The sequence below is a fragment of the Pan paniscus genome, chromosome 3 (assembly GCF_029289425.2).
Source record: "Pan paniscus chromosome 3, NHGRI_mPanPan1-v2.0_pri, whole genome shotgun sequence".
In the NCBI taxonomy this organism is placed as follows: domain Eukaryota; kingdom Metazoa; phylum Chordata; class Mammalia; order Primates; family Hominidae; genus Pan; species Pan paniscus.
The window spans coordinates 173,797,094-173,820,300 of record NC_073252.2 but is presented as its reverse complement, the minus strand read 5'-3'; the positions used below and the strand labels follow the sequence as shown (position 1 = coordinate 173,820,300).

The 23,207-nt window shown below is 34.1% G+C and overlaps 1 protein-coding gene and 1 pseudogene across 16 annotated transcripts in view; both read right to left on the bottom strand.

Annotated features, from left to right (window-relative positions):
• WDR17 (WD repeat domain 17) overlaps positions 1-23,207 on the bottom strand; it is a 117,698-nt gene that overhangs the window by 79,041 nt on the left and 15,450 nt on the right. For 9 of the 16 annotated variants that reach the window (XR_010112074.1, XR_008625272.2, XR_008625271.2 and 6 more), the window contains exon 2: positions 6,994-7,116. The exons of 6 other annotated variants lie outside the window; for them this stretch is intronic. Coding sequence is in view for 5 of the 10 variants with exons in the window: in XM_063604001.1 (XP_063460071.1) it covers positions 6,994-7,059 (66 nt within the window). In the remaining 5 variants the exon portion in view is untranslated. Of the gene's footprint in view, positions 1-5,931; positions 6,092-6,993; positions 7,117-23,207 lie in introns of those variants that run through there. One more of the 16 variants, XM_034959443.3, reaches the window with a different exon arrangement.
• On the bottom strand, positions 5,331-5,453 carry LOC112439723 (small nucleolar RNA SNORA51; annotated as a pseudogene).

The following is a 23,207-nucleotide window of genomic DNA, read 5'->3' as shown; positions in this document are numbered from 1 at the left end:
TATCTCTATTATTTCCATTTTGTTCATACATTGTTTTCTTGACTTTCTCCATATCTCCTTTAGTTTTTAAGCATCCCAAGACAGTTGTTTTAAAGTCTTTGTCTAGTAGATCTTTCATCAGGTCTTTTTCAGAAAGCATCTGTTTATTTTTTTTTCCACTGAAAGAAACATAATTTTCTGTTTCTTTTTAGGCCTTGTGGCTTTTTGTTGAACCCTGGACACTTGAATCTAGTAATACGGTAACTCTGGAAATCAGAGTCTCCTCCTTCCTCAGGATTTGCTGTTTTTGTTTTTATTTATTGTTTTTGTTTTCAATTGTTGTGGGCTGTCTGTGTCAAGGATCATCCTCAGGTATAAACATAAGGACTACTCAGGGTTATTCTGAACCTGTGTCCTTCTCTGTTCATGCACAGTAACTTCCTAATTTTCTTTGTATAGGCAGTTGCTTTTGAATTGCATAGGCTTTAATGGATGGCTCCCAAAAGGGTAAAAAGAAAAAAATTAAGGGATTCAGCCCTTTAAGTCCCCTTGAAATTGCTTCAGCTGGAGGGGGAAGAGCTTGTAACATGGAGGTAGGTGCAATAACAATGGCTGCCTGCCTCTTTGTCTGCACTTCTGTGATCAGAAGCAGTAGATCACTGATACATAAAGGACAGAGTGCCTTTTTTCTACCCTGGTTCACATAAGCTGCTTGCAAGATACTTCTGGGATACATGCTCACTTGTCTGCCCTGGGGCTTGAGGTGAGGGATGAGTAGCTGCCACTGTGCTGAGAACTAAAGCTTACTAACTTCAACTTATCATCCAAGCCTTCCCCTGGAAGTTGCAAGCCTTCATAGATTCTGGTATTACAAAATAATTACATCAGACAGACTGTACCAGTGCAATTGTTGTCTAGGTGGGGAGAGAGATTTCTAGTGCCTTTCATGGCTTAATGGCTCATTGCTTTTTAGTGCAGAATAATACTATTTATCTAGATGTAGCACAGTTTATTTATCCACCAGTCTACTGAAGGACATACTTGTTGCTTCTGTGTTGTAGCAATTATGCTTAAAGCTGCTATAAACATCCATGTGCTGCTTTTTGTGTGGACACAGCTGTTTAATTCATTTAGATAAATACCAAGGAACACAACTGCTGGATCATATAGTAAGAATATGTTTAGCTTTGTAAGAACCCATCAAACTGTCTTCCATAAGATCTGTGTCATTTTGTATTCCCATCAGAAATGAGAGTTCCTGTTGCTCCACATCCTTGCCAGCATCTGGTGTTTGGATATTAGCCATTCTAATAGACGTGTAGTGGTATCTAATTGATTTAATTTGCAATTCCCAAAGACAAATGATGTTGAATATCTTTTCACATGCTCACTTGTCATGAATATACATTCTTTGGTGAGGTATCTGTTCAGCTCTTTTGCCCACTTTAAAACCAGGTTGTTCAATCTTCTAGTTACTGAGTTATATAAATTATTTGTATATTTTGGATAACAGATCTTTAGCAGATGTGCAAATATTTTCTTCCATTCTGTGGCTTGCCTTCTTATTCTGTTGATATTGTAAAAATTGAAGATTTTCATTTTAATAAAGTCCAGCTTATCAATTATTTTTCATAAAACATACCTTTTGTATCTAAAAAGTGCTAGCCAAACCCACAGTCATCCAGGTTTTCTCTTATGTTACCTTCTATGAGTTTTACAGTTTTGCATTTTACATGTAGTTCTATGATGCATTTTGGGTTAATTTTTGTAAAATATATAAGGCCTGTGTCTAGATTCTTTTTTTTTAACATTGTATATCCAGTTATTCCAGCCTCATTTGTTGAAAAGACTATCTTTGTTTCACTGTATCGCCTTTGCTCCTTTATCAAATATCAGTTGAGTATATTTATGTGGATCTATTTCTAAGCCCTCTATTCTGTTCCATTGATCTATCTGTCTATCCTTTTGCAGATACCATGGCTGTCTTTTTTATTGGAGCTATATAGTAAGTCTTTAAGTTGGGTAGTGTTAGTTATCCCACTTTGTTCTCCTTCAATCCATTCCTGCATGTTGTCTACTTTTACCATTCAAGCTATTAGCAAATTAATTGTAGTTTTTTAAATTCCTTGTCTGATAATACCAACATTTCTGTCGTATCTGACTCTGGTTCTGATGCTTTATCTGTCTCTTCAAACTGTATTTTTTTGCCTTTTGTTTATCATGTAAATGTTTGTGAGGAGCACATGATGAACTACATAAAAGAAAGTGCTGTAAATAGGCCTTTAGTAATGTAGTGGTAAGATATGGGGGTAGAGTGAGCATTCTAAAGTCCTATGATTAGGTCTCAGTCACGTGCCCATGACCAGTGCTTCTCAGTCCCCCCAGCCCTGCTTAGGTGGGACAGGATGGCTGAAGGGGGCTGATGTTGGGTATTTTCCTTCTCCCAGGTAGGTAAGGCTCTTCTAAAACCCTGGAGGGTTACGCTCTGGACAAATAGGTTCTCTTGAGGGTAGGTCTTAAGAACAGAATGCCACGATCCTAAAATTCATATAGAACCAAACAAGAGCAAAAATAGCCAATGCAATCCAAAACCAAAGGAATAAAGCTGGAGGCAATGCATTACTTGACTTCAAATTGTATTACAAGACTACGGTAACCAAAATAGCATGGTACTGGTATAAAAAAATAGACATATAGATCAATGGTAGAGAATAGAGATCCCAGAAATAAAGCCACATACCTACAGTGAATTGATCTTTAACAAAGCCAACAAGAACACAGAGTGAGGAAAGGATACCCTTTTCAATAAATAGTGCTGGAAAAATTAGACATCCATATACAGGAGAATAAAACTAGGCCCATAGCTATCACCATATTAAAAAAACAATTCAAGATGTACTAAACACTTAAATGCAAGATCAGAAACTATAAAAATACTAGAAGAAAACCTAGGGGAAACTCTTATGGACATTCATCTAGGCAAGGTATGTATACTATGACCTCAAAAGCACAGGCAACAAAAACAAAAATAGATAAATGGGACTTAATTAAACTAAAGAGCTCCTGCACAACCAAAGAAATAATCAACAGAGAGAACACACAACCTGCAGAATAGGAGAAATATCTGCAAACTATTCATCCAACAGGGGACTAATATCCAGAATATACAAAGAAACCAAACAACTCAATGACAACAAAAATACAAATAATCCCATTAAAAAGTGGGCAAAGGACATGAGTAGACATTTTTCTAAAGAAGACATACAAATGGCCAAGAGATATATGAAAAAATGCTCAACATCACTGATCATCAGAGAAATGCAAATTAAAACCACAATGAGATATAATCTTCCACCACTCAGAGTGCCTATTACTAAAAAGACAGAAATAATAGATGTTGGTGAGGATATGGGGAAAAGAGAATTCATACACTGTTGGTGGGAATGAAAATTAATACACCTTTTATGGAAAACAGTATGGAGATTTCACAAATAACTAAAATTAGAGCTATTATATGATCCAGTAATCCTACTACTGTGTATCTACCCAAAAGGAAATAGATCATTATAGCAAAAAGATACCTGCACTCCTATGTTTATTGCAGCACTATTTGCAATAGCAAAGCTATAGAATCAACTTAAGTGTCTATCAACAGATGATCAGATAATGAAAATGTGGTATATATACACAGTGGAATACTATTCAGCCATTAAAAATCATGTATTTTGCAGCAACATGCATGCAGCCGGAGGTCATTATCTTAAGTGAAACAAGCCATGCACAGAGAGTCACATATCACATGTTCCCATTCATAACTGGGTAGTAAAAAAAATGTGTACACATGGACGCAAAAGTGGAATGTTAGACAAGGGAGACTCCAAAGTGTGAAGGAGTGGGAGGGGGTGGATGATGAGAAATTACTGAATGGTACAATGTACATTACTCAGGTGATGGATACCCTAAAAGCCCTGATTTGATCACTATGCAATCTATGCATGTAACAAAATTGTACTTGTACTCCATAATTTTATACAAATTATTTTAAAAGTTGGTTAAAAATAAAGAACAGAATGCTCTAGTGTAATTTAAGTGGTTTCTTTTCCTCTCCCCCTGCTGGAAGCAAGAGGATATTCTTCTCTAATATTCACTGTGAGCACCAGTTTAGAGCTCCTGGAAGTAAAACTTACAAAAGCTCCCCCGCCACCCCCATTACTGGGTTCCCGTGAAGTTTTTAACTCTCAGACCTGACCATATTGTGCTTCCATCAATTTATCAGTTACAGTTCAGATTTTCTTACTCTGGCAGTGATGCCCAGGTTAGTTTCTGCTAATTCATTTCTGCTCTGGTAAGTTGCGATTCTCTGTAACTGCATTTCTATCTCAATAATTTTGAGGGCAGTGATTTGCCTTGTGCCCTTACTTCTCAGGTGGATCTAGGAAGAGTTGTTGAGTTTTCAATGCGTTCAATTTTTTATTGGCTAAAATGGAGTAGCAACTTCTAAGCAGCTTACATACTGAACTAGAAACCAGCAGTTTCTCTGCTTATTTATTAAAAACAAAAATAAACTTCTAAATTTATGCCAATACATTTTGACTTTAACTCAGAGTATATCTTGATTTATTATTTTTTAGTTTCCAAAATTAGATAATACAAGCATTTCTATGTTGACATAAAATTTGGTGTACCTTTGTTCTTAAATAGCTTTTACAGGTCTTACAAACCAACACTTAAATCCTTTTAAAATTCAGAGTCAAATAACTTGCTAAACCAGATATTAAAATAATAATTAGGACAAAACAAAATAGCTATTTCAAAACAAAATAGATATTTTTTAAAATCTATGATTCTAAATAAAAGATAAAAAGAATATCATACGTTATTGAACATATATTATTACATTTAAAATCTGAATTACATATTCAAGCAAAGTCTAATATGTGAATTTCTAAATTTTTTTTGCAAAAGGACTAAAAAAGATATGTAATAATTATGCAGTCTTCATTAAATTGTATCTGCAGTTGCCAAGGAGATGAAACAAAATGTCCAGAACCTTTTGTTATCTTTGTAGTCAGCATGAATTGTTACTCAATTCATGATTCTGCATTACTAAAAACAGAAAACGGTCCACTGAAGGTCCATTTCAAAATATATATCTATATTTTAAATATAAATCCTACAAAATATGTCACATATAAAGGTAAATAAACATATTTAATTATGACAGGTAATATATTGCAGATAAATGTTTTACAAAGCCTTTATTATCCTTACTTTAGAATGTTTCATTAATATGTGAACCACTCAAGAATTTTCATGTCTACTTCAAAGATTTGTTGCTTCAGAAAATACAGTCTTTTTGGCCCAGGAACAACACACTTCAGTTGGGCTGAAGTGCATATGGGGTAGGTTTATTCTACCTTCTCTTTCTATACAGTCAGTGTAAGAACACAGCCTGTGGTAAGCACCAGGAGGGCATAAGTTGGATTTTTGAAAGAAATTAAGGTCAATATTCATGTGCCAATTTTTTTTCATTCAGAATAGGATCTTTCATTTTCATCTACATATGTATGAGAGCTGGTCAATACTTAAGCCGGAAGCAGCTCAAACTCACAATAATATAGTAATTTTAGGGTCAATTTATTTCTATATTTTAACAACAGCTACACTTTTAATATGTTTCAAAACCAGGCATTCATTTATAAAGGCCCATAGTAGTATAAAGGGCAAGAAGAGGAAGATTTTGAATTCTCATAATCTCCATGAGCTGCTCCAAAGTCATTTTAAAGGAAACACATTTCATTAAAAAGCATTTTTCTTAAAATCAGTTCCCATTCCTGCACACAATACAAACAAGGATATTGGCATTGTGTGTGTGTGTGTGTGTGTGTGTGTAAGTGGGGCTTGAAGTATTACTATTAAACTCATAAGCTGAAGTATTTCCATCATTTATACCTGAAATTGAAACTCAGGATGGAAAACTGCTCATTAACTCTCAACTCCTTTTCTGAAGAATGCTTTAGGATTTACAATATTAGTATTATTCTTCAGAGTTAGATATTTACTGGCTCCAGAGATGTTTACCGGATTTTTTCACAGCTTACAAAAAAAGTATCTGAAAAAAAAGTCCAAAAGGCTTTAAACTGTTGAGGATTTATAATTAAAAAGAAGTAATACTGAGAAAATATCTGTAATTAATGTGCTTAGGATGAGAATCTCAAGAAAAAGAAAGAAAAATAAAGTACTGTATATCTTTGGCAGCCTATGAACAACAGTGGTGAAAAATCTAGTAAAACTGCACATAGTCTGGCTTTTTTGTCCCACTAATTAATGAAATAAAAATACACAAATTGTCTTCATTTAAATAATCAAGAAATTTAAAAAGTGAAAATAATCGAAGAGAAATCATATATTATTCTAGACTAAATCCATTTGACAAAGTACATTTTAAATAGCATTTTTTTCTATTATTGTAATAATAGGTTAGAATACTATTTTCAAAACACTATGCAAATGTTGCCACACTAACAATGCAGTTTGTTTTCAAACATAATCAACTGCCTAAAAATTTATCAGATGCAACATGGCACTCTTCTTCAGAATTGTTTTCATTTCCTTTTAAAATATTTGTTTAATAAGTAGTATCAGCATACATTTATCTTCTGTTTCATTAAATGATTTTCTTTATGGGAAAGACTTGCTTGAAATTGTTGCTATTTTCATATATTAATCTCAATATATAAAATGTTATTTTATATTTAAAGCCTAAGAGAATTTGAAAAGATTAAGAACTCATCTGAAATTAGGATAGAAAAAAATGCCCTTTCTTCACTATATAATTACCCTTATTATATTCTTACTTTTGCTTTAAAACTAGCAAATAAGTGTCTTATTCATGCTCAGAACTTTGCAATGCGAAAATGTCCACAATATAAATGACACAGAAATAAAACTATATGAGAAGCAAAGCAGAAAAAAAATCGCAGGAAATCATAATTACAAATAAATGTATCTTACTCTTTGTAGTCCTTCATACCAATCATCTTGCTCAAACCAATTTGAAATGTAAGTCATCCAAGCCATAGAATGTTTCTACTTTAATCAAGGCAATTGGAAACTCGGCATCAGAATAGTCAGCACCTAAAGTAACAACAATGTGTTTCAACCAAACAAGATTTACCAAAATCTCCCTTGTGAAATGATGTTCAGTACAAAAGGCTAGAACTGCACAAATATTTCAGCTGAAACAATTTTAATTATTTACAAGTAAATAAGAAAATAAGAAAGAAATCGACAATAATGTTGGATAGTACCAGAGAATGCTATTATCAAATATTTTATTAACCTTTCTGTTTACATTCTTAAAAAACAATCTTAGATTTAACTTTTATAAGAAACAGATCAATGATTTCTAAAAGTTACCAAGTTAAAAATAAGGTATCCATAAAAATCACAAAATGGGCAGCAGAAAATGATTTACATTTTCAACCTCAGGAACTGAAGCTTTCTAAGTTAAAAGGTATACAATGACAAAACCAATCCTATATTTCTGTTTGCTTCCAGCCCCATAGTTGACAGTTAAATCATTTTACATTTAAGTTAATTGCTAACCACCTAACCCGTCAAAAAGTTTAAAGACACCATTTAATACAGTGCTAATATGTTCAACAGAGTCAAAACCACATGAATGTAATTTAATTTTAGTTTTACTCATTTTTAGAAGGAAATATTTACTAGCCATGATGAGTAAGATATTTCTTCCTACACTGGAGAATATTTGGACTTCAAAATATCCTCTGTAATGTTTAGATGCTTAACTCAACATACAACAGGTTCTAAGCGATCTTTCCTTCAACAGAGACAAAATAAAGGAAGGAAGGACAAAGGGCTGAAGGATGGACGGTAGGAAGTGAGGAAAGAAGGAAGGGAAGAGAAAAAGAGAAAATAAGTAAAATAATGAAAAGGGTATTAAGCAACAAAGGAAACGAAGGAAGGAGGGGAGGGGAGGGGGGAAATTACAATTTTTGTAATTTGAGTGTTTCATTCTTCAATATCCAAAAAGTAAGATAGCTTTTGTTCTGGCATAGGAAGATACACAAGTATGAAATATAATTATCACTGCAGCTACTTGAGAACAGCCTTATCTATACTGTGATTCCTTACTCTTTAGAAGTATTTTCAATAATATCTGAGTGAAGCCTCAAGTCATAATGCTTCGGAATAGGTTCTTGCTTCTGCAACAAGCTCCAGGACTGGCAAAATCTCTTGCTTAATTTGTTAACATTTCGATAACTTCCTTGAATCTGTTACCTTGGCTATTCTGCCCTGCTCTTTTAGTTTCCACAAAGCCCCTTGTTCCTGCCTATCTGCTCAGGTTTTTAATCGCCTGCCTTATCCTATCCTCTGGATTTGTCCTCTCTTCATTGTTGTCTCTGGCTTATCGTATTTTGAGTTGCAATTCTTTATCTAAGTCCTGCCATCAGCTTTTTTTTACCCTACTTTGAACTTTTACCTAGTACTGGCCCAACAACTCTACCAACCTTGTCTCTGCTTCAGTGATTCCAGTGTGTCTCCCATAACACAACCTACAGGCCACACCAAGCTCCTAAACTCCATTTCGAGCTACCTGCTGAATCTAGATCTCTCAGCCCTTTACCCGATAATCTCAATATTAACATATTTAAAACCTAATGTATCTCTTTCAAGTAAGGTTTTCCTTTCTACCACCCCAAATATTCTTTCTCTTACATTCTCCATTTCAATGACTATCATTATATTCTAGATAGTAACCTGAGATGAAAATATCAAATCATCTTTGATTATTCCATCAACCTCATCTCCTCCTACTACCACATTTGATTGCCAAGTCTTATCAAATTACTTTGAAAAAGTCTATTCAGAAGGCCCTTATCTTCATTACTAATGCCACTACTTTTAATGAAACCCTTCATTGTGTCCTGTACAAACTAATGCAATAGTTTACTTACTGTTCTCTGCTTTCAATGTATTTCCGAAATATATGTTGTCCTTCTATGTTTTCAAGGCTTTTTGCCTGGAAGCTTTTAAATGTTTTGCCCAGGCTGCCACTTTCACCTTTTCCTGTGAGTAGTGAGCTCTTGCAAGTTTTTCAAGACTCAAATTAAATGTCTCTTTCTTTTGAAGACTTTCTCAAATCCTCAAATCTCTTGTCTGTGCTCCTTCATATCTATATTTGTAGGTATTAGATAGTGATTATTTATGTAGATATAAATTGTGAGTTCCCCAAAAGACCAAGCCTTAATCATCTTTGTATAGAAGATACAAAATGTATGTTGAGTGAATTGGCACATGCAGGACTATGAAAGTTGGTCACCTAGTGACAGTTCACATGAACTGAAGGCATATATTCCTGAAACTTGGAAAAGATCTAAGGAAATGTATCTAAGTAAAATGGGATTACTATCCAATTCCTTGTGGGGAAGCAGCTAAACAAAATCACTTAAGAAATTGTTTTTGGTGTTTTTTTAAGAGTAAAATAAAACTTGAATTAGTAAAAGTACTTTGTCATCATGCCATCACCAAGTTTGTCTTTATTATACTATTATAAGTCCAGTGTAAATAAAATACCGTATTCATAGAGTATATAATAGTTCTTATTTCTTATGTCCTGATACTTATCCATGAGCACTATTTATTATATTTGCAAGGAATAAGAAAAGCAGGATATTTCACATTATGTAATCTCAGATTAAATGTTATCTTGCATAAAAAGACTTTTTTTGTTGTACTCCAGGTATTTTGATTATATGAGAATAGATGGGATCTGGTTCATTTAGTATAAGAATGGTAAATGGGTTTTAACTCTCACCCCTCCCTGGGGTGCAGAGTTGAAACCTTTAGCTGACCTCAGAGGGGAAGCATGTCATGATCACTCAGCAGTAACAGAGGTAAGAAGAAACTTTTGAGGAAATTTAATACACATCTTCGCATCCCTGTATCTATGTCCATGAATCTAATTGATATTTCATTAAAATCACACATTTAACTTATTTTAGTCAGAAAATTCTTATTACCTATTAAAATTAGTGATAGAAATAAATAACAAAAATAAAATATTAAATATCAGTAATTAAAATAAAATAGAAAATGAAGTAAAGTAGTTTTCATTGTCGGAAAACTTATTGCAGGCATTGAATAGTCAAGCACACAAGTACTCTGTGATTTCTCCATTTTTTTCACAAGATGACTTTTGGCTACTCTGGGTCTTTTGTGGTTCCATATAAATTTCAAGACTATTATTTCTATTTCTGTGAAGAATGTCATTGGTATTTTGATGGGGATTGCACTGAATGTGTAGATTGTTTTGGGTAGTACAGACATTTTAACAATACTGATTCTTTCAATCCTTGAACATGGAAGATCTTTCCATTTTGTGTCCTCTTCAGTTTCATCAATGTTTTATAGTTTTCATTATAGACTCTTTCACTTCTTTGGTTAAGTTTATTCCCAAGTATTTTATTTTATTTGTAGCTGTTATTAATGGGACTACATTCTTGCTTTCTTTTCTTTTCTTTCTTTTTTATTTTGAGACACAGTTTCACTCTGTCACCCAGGCTGGAGTGTAGTGGCACAATCTGGGCTCACTGCTACCTCCGCCTCCCAGGTTCAAGCGATTCTCATGCCTCAACCACCAAAGTAGCTGGGACCACAGGCATGCGCCACCACACCCGGCTAATTTTTGTATTTTTAGTAGAGACAGCTTTTTGCCATGTTGGCCAGGCTGGTCTTGAACTCCTGACCGCTAGTGATCCACCCACTTCACCCTCCCAAAGTGCTGAGATTACAGACGTGAGCCACCACATCAAGCCTTGATTTCCTTTTCAGATTGTTCACTGTTGGCATATAGAAATGCTGCTTATTTTTGTATGTTGATTTTGCATTCTGTGACTTTACTGAATTTATCAGTTTTTTTTTTTGGTAGAGTCTTTAGGTTTTCCTAAATATAAGATCATATCCTCTGCAAACAAGGATAATTTGATTTCTTTTGTTCCAACTTGGATGCCGTTTATCCCTTTCTCCTGTCTGATTGCTCTAGCTAGGATTTCCAAAACTAAGTTGAATAACAATAGTAAAAATGGGCATCCTTGTATTGTTCCAGATCTTGAGGAAAGGCTTTCAGATTTTTCCCATTCAGTATGTATATGGCTTTTATTGTGTCATGTTATGTTCCTCCTACACCCAGTTTTTTGAAGGTTTTTATCATGAAGGAATGCTGAATTTTCTAAATGCTTTTTCAGCATCAATTGAAATGATCATATGGTTTTTGTCCTTCATCCTGTTGACATGATGTATAATTTGATTTGCATATGTTGAACCATCCTTGCATCCCTGGGATAAACCCCACTTGGTCTTGATGAATGGTCTTTTTTAATATGCTGTTGAATTCAGTCTGCTAGTATTTTGTTGAATATTTTTGCATCAATATTCATTGGAAACACTGGCCTCTAATTTTCTTTTTTTGTTGGGTCTTTTTCTGGTTTTGGTATTAGGGTAATACTGGCCTCAAAGAATGGGTTTGGAAGTATTCTTTCCTCCTCTATTTTATAGAATAATTTGAGGAAATTTGGTACTGGTTTTTCTTTAAATGTTTGGTAAAATTCAGCAGTAAAGCCATTGTGCCCTGAATTTTCCTTGATGGGAGACTTTTTATTATCGTTTTGATATCATTACTTGCTATTGGTCTATTCAGGTTTTGGATTTCTTCATGGTTCAGTCTTTGTAGGTTGTGTGTCCTTTTAGGTTTTCTAATTTATTGACATGTAATTGCTAATAGTATTTTTAATGAACCTTTGAATTTCTGTAGTATCAGTTGTAATATCTCTTTTTTCATCTCTGAATTCATTTAGGTCTTTTTTATTATTAGTCTGGCTTACAGTTTGTTGATTTTATTTATCTTTTCTGAAAACCAACTTTTCACTTCATTGATCTTTTGTATTTGTTTCAATTTCATTTATTTCTGCTCTGATATGTATTACTTCTACTAATTCTGGGTTTGGTTTGCTCTTGCTTTTATAGTTCTTTAAGATGCATCATTAGTTTGTTTATTTCACGTTTTTCCACTTTTTTGATGTAGGAATTTATTGCTGTAAATGTTTCTCTTAATACTGCTTTTGATATATCCCACAGGTTTTGGTATGTTGTGTTTCCATTTTCATTTGCCTCAAAAAATTTTCAATTTCTTTAATTTATCCATTAACCCACCAGTCATTCAGGAGCATATTGTTTAATATCCATGTGTTTGTATAGTTTCCAAAGTTTCTCTTGTTACTAATTTCTAGTTTTATTCCATTGTGACCAGAAAAGATATTTCATATGATTTCAACTTTTTTGAATTTTTTAAGACATTTTGTGACCTAACATATGGTCTCCTCTTATAAATGATGCATGTGTTGGGGAGAAAAATGTGTATTCTGCAGCTGTTGGATAAAATGTTCTGTAAATATCTATTAGGTTGCTGAGGATAGGCACCCAAATCTGGCCATAAACTAGCCCCAAAACTGGCCATAAACAACATCTCTGCAGCACCTTGACATGCTTGTGATGGCCATGATGCCCACGCTGGGAGGTTGTTGGTTTACCAGAATGAGGGCAAGGAACACCTGGCCCACCCAGGGCGGAAAACCACTTAAGGCATTCTTAAACCACAAACAACAGCATGAGCAATCTGTACCTTAAGGACATGCTCCTGCTGCAGATAACTAGCCAGAGCCCATCCGTTTATTTCGGCCCATCCCTTTGTTTCCTGTAAGGAATACTTTCAGTTAATCTATAATCTATAGAAACAATGCTTATCACGGGCTTGCTGTCAATAAATATGTGGGTAAATCTCTGTTCGAGGCTCTCAGCTCTGAAGGCTGTGAGACTCCTAATTTCCCACTCCACACTCTATATTTCTGTGTGTGTCTTTAATTCTTCTAGCACCACTAGGGTCTCCCTGACCAAGCTGGTCTTGGCATTGGGTGATAATGATGTCCTTTCAGTGAGGACCATATGGGCCTATATCTTAATAATAAGGAAGAAATGGAAATAGACCATTTCTCACAAAGCCCGAGGCTCAACTTAAGTAAATTCATTTAATGACTAGAATAACGTGACCTGCCTGTCTTCGTCTGTTTGTCTTGCTATAAGGCTGGGTAACTTATAAAGAAAAGAGGTTTATTTGGCTCATGGTTCTACAGGCTGTACAGGAAGCATGACACCAGAATTTGCATCTGGTTAGGGCCTCAGATTACTTCCACTGATTGCAGAGGGGAAGAGGAGCTGGTGTGCGCAGAGATGACATGGAAAGAGAGAGGGAGCAATAAAAGAGGAAGGAGATGCCAGCCTTTTTTTTTTTTTTTAAAAAACAACCAGCTCTAGTAGGAACTAATAGAGCAAGAATTTGCTCATTACTGCAAGGATGACACCAAACAATTCATGAGGGATCTGCCTCCATGATCCAAACACCTCACTATACCCTAACTGCAACATGGGGGATCAAATCTCAACATGGATTTTTCAGGGATAAATATCCAATCTATAGCACTGCCCTACTCTAATATCCTCCATAAGCAAAAGTATATTCTCTCTGGAGGAAGATAACATTAGATTATCAGCATTTAATAAAATAATGACCAGGCAGGCAAAAATACAGAAATTCCGAGTTATGCTTGTTGCCACTTATACATAAATGGAACACCTTCATTTCCAGGAACAATAGAGAAGGAGTAAAAGCAAACCTCATTTGTCTCTGAGGAGGGATAGAAAACTCTCCTTTCTGACCCTAGGAACCAGGGGAAAATCACCAGTTCTAGGAAAAGGGAAGAAGCAAAAGCTGTCATACCCTAGGGAGCAGGCTGGGAAAAATCTTAGTCCCCAGTTCTGTCCAAAAACAAGACATATATCTGCCACTGTTTGAGGAAATGCAAAAAAAGCTCTCTCACTCAACACTCATATATACAACACTCGGCACTCATACATGCAACACTCAGCACTCATATATACAGCACTCAGCACTCATACATACAACACTCGGCACTCATACATGCAACACTCAGCGCTCATACATACAACACTCGGCATTCATACATGCAAAGCAGAGACTGGCTGCCACAGAAAGGGGTTTAGGGGTATAGGAGAGACCCACAAATCTTTGCTAAGAACCAGACTCTCATAAACTGGGGATCAAAATTGTAGTATAATACTACATTAGGGTACTATAAAATAATTAGAATGAACTATGATAATCAAAAGTCAAACATAAAAGGATATATATTGCATGATTCCATTTATAGTAAGTTAAAATAAGCAAAATTAATTCTGTGTTATTAGAAGTTGTGAAAGTTTTGGGGCGGGGGAACAGAAACTGTAACTAAAAGAAGCCCTGAGGGAGTACAACATTTATTTTATGCTAATTATGCTAATGAGTACATTTTGCGGCTATAAAACATTAGATTACAATTTCTGCTTTCAGGTACGTAATCTAAATAAAAAGAAATTACATACTAAAAATCCACAGCAGTGCTTTCTAATATTAACAAAATTAAAAGGGGAAAATGCAGAAATTAACATGTCCACATAGAGATACAGTGTAATTAGATTATATTTTCTAACTTCACTTGGGCAATTTCATTTCTCCTTTTCACTTTTCCATTAGAGTTTTCTGTCCACCAACCCCAACCATCAATATTTCAGGACACAGCAACTTAAATCTATCTCTGGGATATAGTACAAATTCTTCTCTAATCCACAAGTATTGTTAGAAGCAATGTCAGGGACAAGCAGATGAAGAAGGCAGAAACCAAAAATAAATAATCCCCATCATGGGACAGGAATGAAAACAGAAGTCTTTCTAAATAAGCTGAAGATGGATTAGATCAAGGAAATGTGTTTGGGATCCAAAGAAATACCAACAGGAAATGTATTGACTTTGCCATAATCATCTCAACCTGCTCATGCCACATCTATAGCAGGTCCTCTACGTCCTTAATTCTTACCATTACCACAGAAAATGTGTACTTGAGCAGATCGCCACTATCATGTTCTGAAAGGCCTGAAGAAATCTACATAGAAAAATATTTCTGATTCAGTATTTCATACTTTGATCAGACATTCCAAGCTCACCCTTTAACAACAAGAAAAAACAGTGCAGCTGACAACACTCTCCAATTATTAGTGATTCCAGTTTGAAATTTTTTTAAAAGAGATAGGGTCTCACTATGTTGCCTAGACTGGCCTCAAAGTTTTGGGCTCAAGCAGTCCTCCCACTTCAGTCATTAAGTAGCTGGGATTACAAGCATGCATCACAGTACCCTCCTGGCTGAGTTTGAAGTTTTTAGTGACAAAGTATATACTGTGCTTCTCTTTAGCTTAGGTCATATACTATCTTTAATGTGCAGTAACAAATAAAGTAAAATAGTTGAAAAAGGAAGTATTTTTACCAGATAATTGGAATATATAAAAATATATAAAAATAAAGGCCAGGGATGGTGGCTCACGCCTGTAATCCCAGCACTTTGGGAAGCCAAGGAGGGCAGATCACTTGAGGCCAAGAGTTTGAGACCAGATTGGCCAACATGGTGAAACCCTGTCTCTACTAAAAATACAAAAATTAGCCGGGTATAGTGGTACACACCTGTAGTCCCAGCTACTCAGAGGGCCGAGGCACAAGAATTGCTTGAACCTGGGAGGGAAAGGTTGCAGTGAGCCGAGATCACGCCACTGCAATCCAGCCTGGGTGACACAGATTCTGTCTCAAAAAAAAAAATAATTGATTAAAATAAAAACAAAATGAATATTACACTCTAAAACTGAAAAACACAATGGCTGAAATTTATATGTCAATGGATTAGTTTATTAGTTGACTGGATATCCCAAAAGTCACTATTAGTGCAGTGGAACATAAATAAATGGTATAGGCCAAAATCAATGCATAGAGAAAAAGAGAAATAGAACAAAGCATAAGAGACAGATAAGGTATGCTGAAAAGTTAAACATGTATGTAAGAGTAGTATAAGAAGGAGAGGAAAGGGATAATATAGTGAAACCAAAGAGAGATAAAGAATGAGAAATTTCTGAAACTGATTTTAAAACTAAGATTTCTGAAGCTACCAAGCTCCAAGCAGGGTAAGTTAAAGCGATACCTTATCTATGCACATCACACTAAAATGCCAAAAACCACAAAAAGAAAATATTAAATCTTAAAAATGGTCATGTTACAGTCAAAGATCAACAGAAATAATGGAAGTGAGAATGCAAAGAAATTACATTTTAAAGTGCTGAGAAAAAGATAACTAAAAATTCAGTAAACATATTATTTAAAAATGGAAGAATATGAACGTTTTCATTGTAAGTTTTCATACAAACAAAACCTAGTAAATTCATTGCTAGTAGACCCATTCTAGAAAAACAAAAATGTAAGGGATTTCTTTAGGTAGAAGGATAAGAAACATGAAAATGTTAGAAATATTGAAGATCATCAGAAAGGGAAAATATGTAGGTAAATATAAATAAATATTAACTATACAAAATGATCATTGTAATGTCTTATGAAATTTAAAATATTTGTAGCACTAAATTATATGAAAACAGTAACACAAAAGACAGCAGGATAAATGGAGTTAGTATTAGTATTAAAGAAGAGGTAAAAGTAATCATTTGTATTAAACCATAATGAGTCAAATTTACATGCCGGAATCTCCAGGGTAATTATAAAAAGGAACAGTAAATAAACATACTATCAGCAAGTTAATTGAAGGAAAGTGTAATTAATTAAAAATTGTAAATCAGAAAACAAAAACTGTAAATAAGAAAAAGTTTGTATATATAAATAAAATTATAACAGTTACATATTGAATAAGAGAAAATAAAATTACAAATCAAAATAAAATTAGCATCTACATTAAAAAATTCAGCTCTTTACATGCGGCACACTTTAATAAAAGGTTACAGAATGGTTGAAGGTCAAAGATCAGAAAATGATAAACTATACAAATATTAACCAAAAGAAAGATCTTATGTAAATCAAAGATAAAATAGATTTTGAGGCAAGAAATATTACCAAAAAGAGAGGAACGTTGCTTAAAGATAAAGGTGACAATGAGACTGAAATGTATAATAATCCTAAAACTGGTTGCATCCAAATGACATACATAGTTTTCAATTATATAAAGCAAGAATGACAAAAAAAGAATGACACAATTAAAGGAAAACTATGTAAATCTACACTCATAATGGTAGATTTTAAGTAACAAATCTCAATAGCTGATAGAATAAACAGATAAAACCCCATAGGATCTGAACAACATACAGAAAAGGACTCAACTGACATATATATGATACTGTACCCAATAATGATAGAATTCACATTCTTTTCAAATAAACATGGGCCACTTACAAAAATTAACCATGTGCAGAGCTATAAAGAAAATTTAACCAAACTTTAAAACACTGAAATCATTCAGAGTATATTTTAAAATCAGGATAGAATTAAGTCTTAAATCAATAAATAAAACTACAAAATCCACAACTATCTAGAAATTAAAGAATGCAATTCTAAATAATCTTGGAATCAGAAAAGAAATAAAAATGGAAGTTAGAAAATATTTAGCACTAAATAGCAAAGTCTAAACATAGAAATTTGTGGGTTGCAGCTAGATTAATGCTTGAGTGGGGGAGGATTATAGCATCAATTATATTTCACTTTTTTCTAGTAGAAAAGGAAAAGGAAGAAAAGTCAAAGATTTAAGTTTCTATCTTTAAAAACTGGAAAAAGAAAAGCAAATCAAGCCCAAAAAATGTAGAAAAGGAAATCATTCCAAAAAGAGGTGAAAGCAATGAAATAGTTTACAAACATTCAGTAGAGGAAATCAACTAAACCAAACACTGCTTCCCTTATATCAACTCGCAGAAGGACTGATCAAGAAAAATACAGAAAAAACACAAATATCCATATCAGATCCTTATCAGGAATAAAAAAATACATCACTATAGAACTTACTGACATAAAAAAATAAGAATACTATATCCACCTTCACACCAATATATTGGATAACTTGGATGAATGGACACATTCTTCAAAAAGAAATACAAGTTACCAAAGTTGATAGAAGAATGAGAAAATCTATTTAGCCTGAATATGAATATAAGTCTACATGTAAAACTTTTCCCATACACAATCTTCCAGGCCCAGATCGTTTCACTGGCGAATTCTTTAAAATAGTTCAAAAAGAAATGTTACACAAACTCTTTGAGAATATAGTAAAAGGAATCACTTCTCACTTCTTTATATCTTCCCCAAACCTGAAAAAGACGTGTAAGAAGGGAACTACACAGCAATGTCTCTCATAAATTAAACATAAAAATCTTAAACAAAAAAGTAAAGATACATCGAGTTAATGAATTAGATTAAATGTGAAAATGTAAATTCTCTCAAAATTAATCTTCAGATTTAATTCAATCCTAATCAAAAATCCTAGCAGATTTTTTTTATGTATGAAAAGTGCCAAGCAAATTCTAAAATGCATATGAAAATGTAAATGCCCAGGAATAGCCAAGGGAGTCTTGAAAAAGACTGAGGTTTTATATGAACAAGCCTAATGTTATACTATCCATTATAAAGCTATTATAATTAAAACAGGGTGGTGGTGATGCAAAGATACACAAACTGACTAATGGAACAGCATGAGTCCAGGATAGATCTCTTCATATACCGTTAAGTGATTTATGGTGAAGGTGATAATTCAGTGGGGCACAGAACAGACCTTTCAGTAAATGATTCTGCATAATTGAATGCCCTTATGGAAATATAAGCATGTGTGTGTATATATATATATATATATAATCTCGACAGTAAGCTAACATAATTTTAAAAAGAGAGGATGATTATAAAAGTAAATACAAAAGTAAAGTATTAAAGCTTTAAAAGAAAACTAACGATAACATCTTATCTTAGGGATAGGAAAAGACTCATTAAATAGGACACAAAAAATGCCAATCTCAAGGGAAAACATTGACATATAGGACAATATTATGGTTACAAACTTATTGCTATAATTTGGATGTTTGTCCTCCCTCAAACCTCATGTTGAAATTTGATCACAATGTTGGAGGTGTGATGGATGTAATGGAAAGGTGTTTGTATTACAGAGGCAGCTCTCTTATAAATAGATTAATGCCTTCTCTCAGTAAAAGGGTGAGTTCTCACTCTAGTTCCCAGGAAAGCTGGTTGTTAAAAAGACCCTGGCACCCCCAGCTCCTTGCTGGCTTTCTTGCTGTGTGTTCTTTGCACACACCAGTTCCCTTTCACCTTCTACCATGAGTGGAGGCAGCCTGAGACCCGAACCAAATGCTCAATCTTGAACTTTTCCAGACATTAGAATCATGAGCTTAATAAATCTTTTTTCTTTATAGATTACTTAGCCTTGGGCATTCCTTTATAGCAACACAAAACAGACTAAAACACTTGCATTCATCAAGACATTGTTAAAAGTGTGAAAGGCAAGGGAGAAAATGTTTATAGCACCTATGTTCAACAAAGGACACTTACAACCAAAAACAAAAACAAAAACAAAACAAAACAGACTGGCAAACCAATAGAAAAATGGACAAAAGGGAAGATAAATTCAGATCATCCAAATAACTAAGTAGCATATAAACAGTTGCTCAATAACACTAGTCATAAAGGAAATACAAAGTAAAACTGCAAAGAGATACTGCTGCACTCCCAACAGAAGGACTAAAATGCACAATACCACAGATTGGCGACAATGCCGAATAACTGAAACTCATATACTGCTCAGGGGAACGTAAACTGGAGCAAATGCTTTGGACAACTCATTGGCCGAATCCTCTAATGCCGAACAAATACATACCCTATGACCAGCATTTCCACTCCTAAGTGTATAGCCAACAGCAATGGGTAATGTTCATCAAAAGACATGTATCAGAATATTCACAGTATTTCTATTTATAAAGTATAAACTGCTCAAGTATACTTTAATAGTACAATGATACAGTATATTCATACTGTGTGGAAAAGTTCATAATAATGAGAATAAGTAACAACTACATGCAACCCTACAGATGAAACTCACAAATAATGAAAGAAGCCAGATATAAAAATAATACTGTATTCCATGAATACAAAGCACAAAAATGTACAATATTTATCTATTCTGCTAGTGGTATCCTTGGTGGTGGTAGTGAGTGCTGATAATGTTCTATTTATGCTTAAAAACAAAAATAAAAACAACCTAAGGGAAGAATTGCCTCTGAATGATATGATTGTGTAGCATGAATCATAATCATCATAGTCAATGAGTTCTTTTTAATGAATTACTCAGCCCCCATCTCCTGAAAATTTAACCAAAATTCCTAGCCAGAATCCCTAATTGTTCTAGTCTAAACATTAAAAAATCACTTGCATTAGGGTAATATAAGAAGTCTAAAATGTCCCACGTATGCCACAGTGCCTCATGAATAAAATATTATTAATTTTTAGAGGAAAAAATAGACTTATAAGTTAATTGCTATTTAATATAATTTGGTTTTCTAAGAAAATCTATCAAACAGTTTAAGTACTCTTTATTTCTAAGAAATATAAATGTAGTCTTTATTAAAATTCAAAGAAAAACATTTTACTCTTTTATGAAAGTGGCTTGATGCAGCAGAAAAAGAATAATAAGCTTTTCAAAAGTATGTATATTTTTGGATGAGCCTATATTTCCCTGTCTAAAATTCATCTTCATCTTTGCTATTTCCTAAGACTTAAAGTAAATAAATTAAAAATATCCCATGAAAAGCATTTTGTAAAATGCAGATGAATCTAACATTGGAGAAAATAATTTTTAAAATGGAAAGTATCTTAGACACTATATTTCCACAAATTTTTGAAAATAAAAAGCATTGGGATTTATTGTTTGCATTAAGAGAAAAGGCATACCATTTTCAGCTCACTCTTTTTCTTCCATTTGGAACTTGGAAAGTAAGGCTGGCACATTAGCAAATATCTTGGATCATAAGGACAAGGGTTATACCAAAGAATAGTAGAACAGGAACTGGAAGATGTCTCAGTCCCGGAAAACCTGGACTTTTAAGCCACTGTAATGTTGCATTTCTCGGTTATGCAGCCAAATCTCAGGTCGACTTTTAGGTTGCCTATTTTCAAATCATATTTTACAAAGCGAAATTCTCAACTAGTCAATAATGTCAATTACTTACAGCCTTCTTCATTTCTTGTCTTTAAATATAATTACCATGTTTCATCACCCCGAGTATACATGGTTATTAAAATTCAGTCATTACTGTCTATAGTAATACAATAAGCAGAATTGGTGTCGTTTTGCCTTACCAAATGTATTATTTGCCTATGTTTCTATCTCATTAATGTGACATATTATTTAGTGAAAAAATTAATCCATATATATCTGTTGCATCATTTTATTTCATTCATTTTGGCAAATAGTATAAATCATGGCCAGGAACTAAAGCCAGTTATTAAAGATACAAAGATAAACAAGAAGTAAACAAAGCAGAAAAAAAAAAGCTGCTTCAAGAAACTTAGAGCAGAAGAGCTAGACACACAGCAGACACATGTTGTCTAATCTACCAACAACCATTCTCACTTGTCTCTTTCCCTGCCAACAGAGTCCCACATTCTTTTGGTACAGGTGGAATTACACTGATCTCAGGGAGGAAAGGCTGTTTATCTATCCTAGGAGGAGAATGATGTTTGGTCTATGTCAGTCATAGTAATTTCATCATCTGGACAATTAGAGGCCTAGGTGTGGGCATCTGATCCAGCTTCAGCTAAGGAGATACAAGTGGAAATCTATGGTGTTATTCTCCTGCCCTTCTGACCGGAACATTGATGTGATGCTGTCGCTGCAGCAGCTGTCTTGCATCCCCGAAGGAAAGGCCAAGAAAACTGCAGAGATGCTGCAATTCTAACACGATTGTTGCACCATCTTCAGGCATCTTGTTATAAGAAAAAAAAAGAAGTCTGTTTTAGTTACTGATTTTGTTATTTGCACTTGACTTCATTTCTAATAGACACAAATAAATGTATGAAACAATATGCAATAGCTGCTATAATAGAGAATGAACACATATTTGGAGGAACAGAAAGAAAAATGTGCCTATGATTTAGGTGGCCAAGAAGGCTGTATAAAAAAAAGGTGAGGTTGGAACTTTGAGAGGGAAATTATTTTTCTGTGCCTAAAGTATAATGGCACATAAAAAGGAGTAGTGGAACATGAGAATGAACAGACAGGCGAGACAGAATGATGGAAAGTCATGCAGATCATTGTAAGAACTGTGAATTTTACTTTATAGGGGATGGGGAGTCTCTGAAACATTTTCAACATGCTAACGATATTTTAAAATCACACAGAAATCCCATTTTGTGATTTACTAATATCATCCTGACACTATTTTGAAAAGGCCTCTGGGGGACAGGGTAGCAAAACATGTATAAGTAGATGAGAAAGACAAGGGGCTGAACTAATTAACTGGCAGCAAGGGAGAGGTAGAACTTAAGATTTGTAGACTTCTGCCTGACTGAATAACTTAGCCCCATTCATTGAGAGAGAGAATTCAGTAGGAGCTCCAGGTCTGGGATAAAGCGATAAAGCTCTATTAAAAGATATTGAATGCAAAATGTCAGTGCGACATGTAGGTGGAGATTCCTAAAATTAAAATACAGAGGTCTGGATAAGCATTTCATACACAATTTTGAGCAACACCAATGTCTGAGGGATAAGTACAGGAAAGAAAAAGGAGACTGAAAGACAACTAAGCACAGAGATACAATAAATAAAAATAATAGAGAAAATAATATGTTAAATGTCAAAGGAGAACGTTCTCAAGCAGGTTAAATATTTCAGACAGGCCAAGTAAAATTAAGACTGAAGTATCCATCCTGCATTTGAGGATTAAGAAGCAGGTTGTTAATTAGCAAAATTAGTAAAACCTCCACTAGTCAATGATCGGTCCTCATTTTACTTGCTACTTTAGCAGCAGTAGCTGCCACGTTGGATCACAGTTGAATCCACCCTCCTGAAACATCTCTTTCACTTACTTTTTAGAAAAGTGTTTTCTTTTGATTCCCCTACTACTTCAGTGCCTTCTCCTCATTGTTTTTTTTAAATCTTTTTGTTTTGATTCCTCATCATCTCCCTGAACTTCAAACTTTAGAACGTCCTAGGGATCAGTCC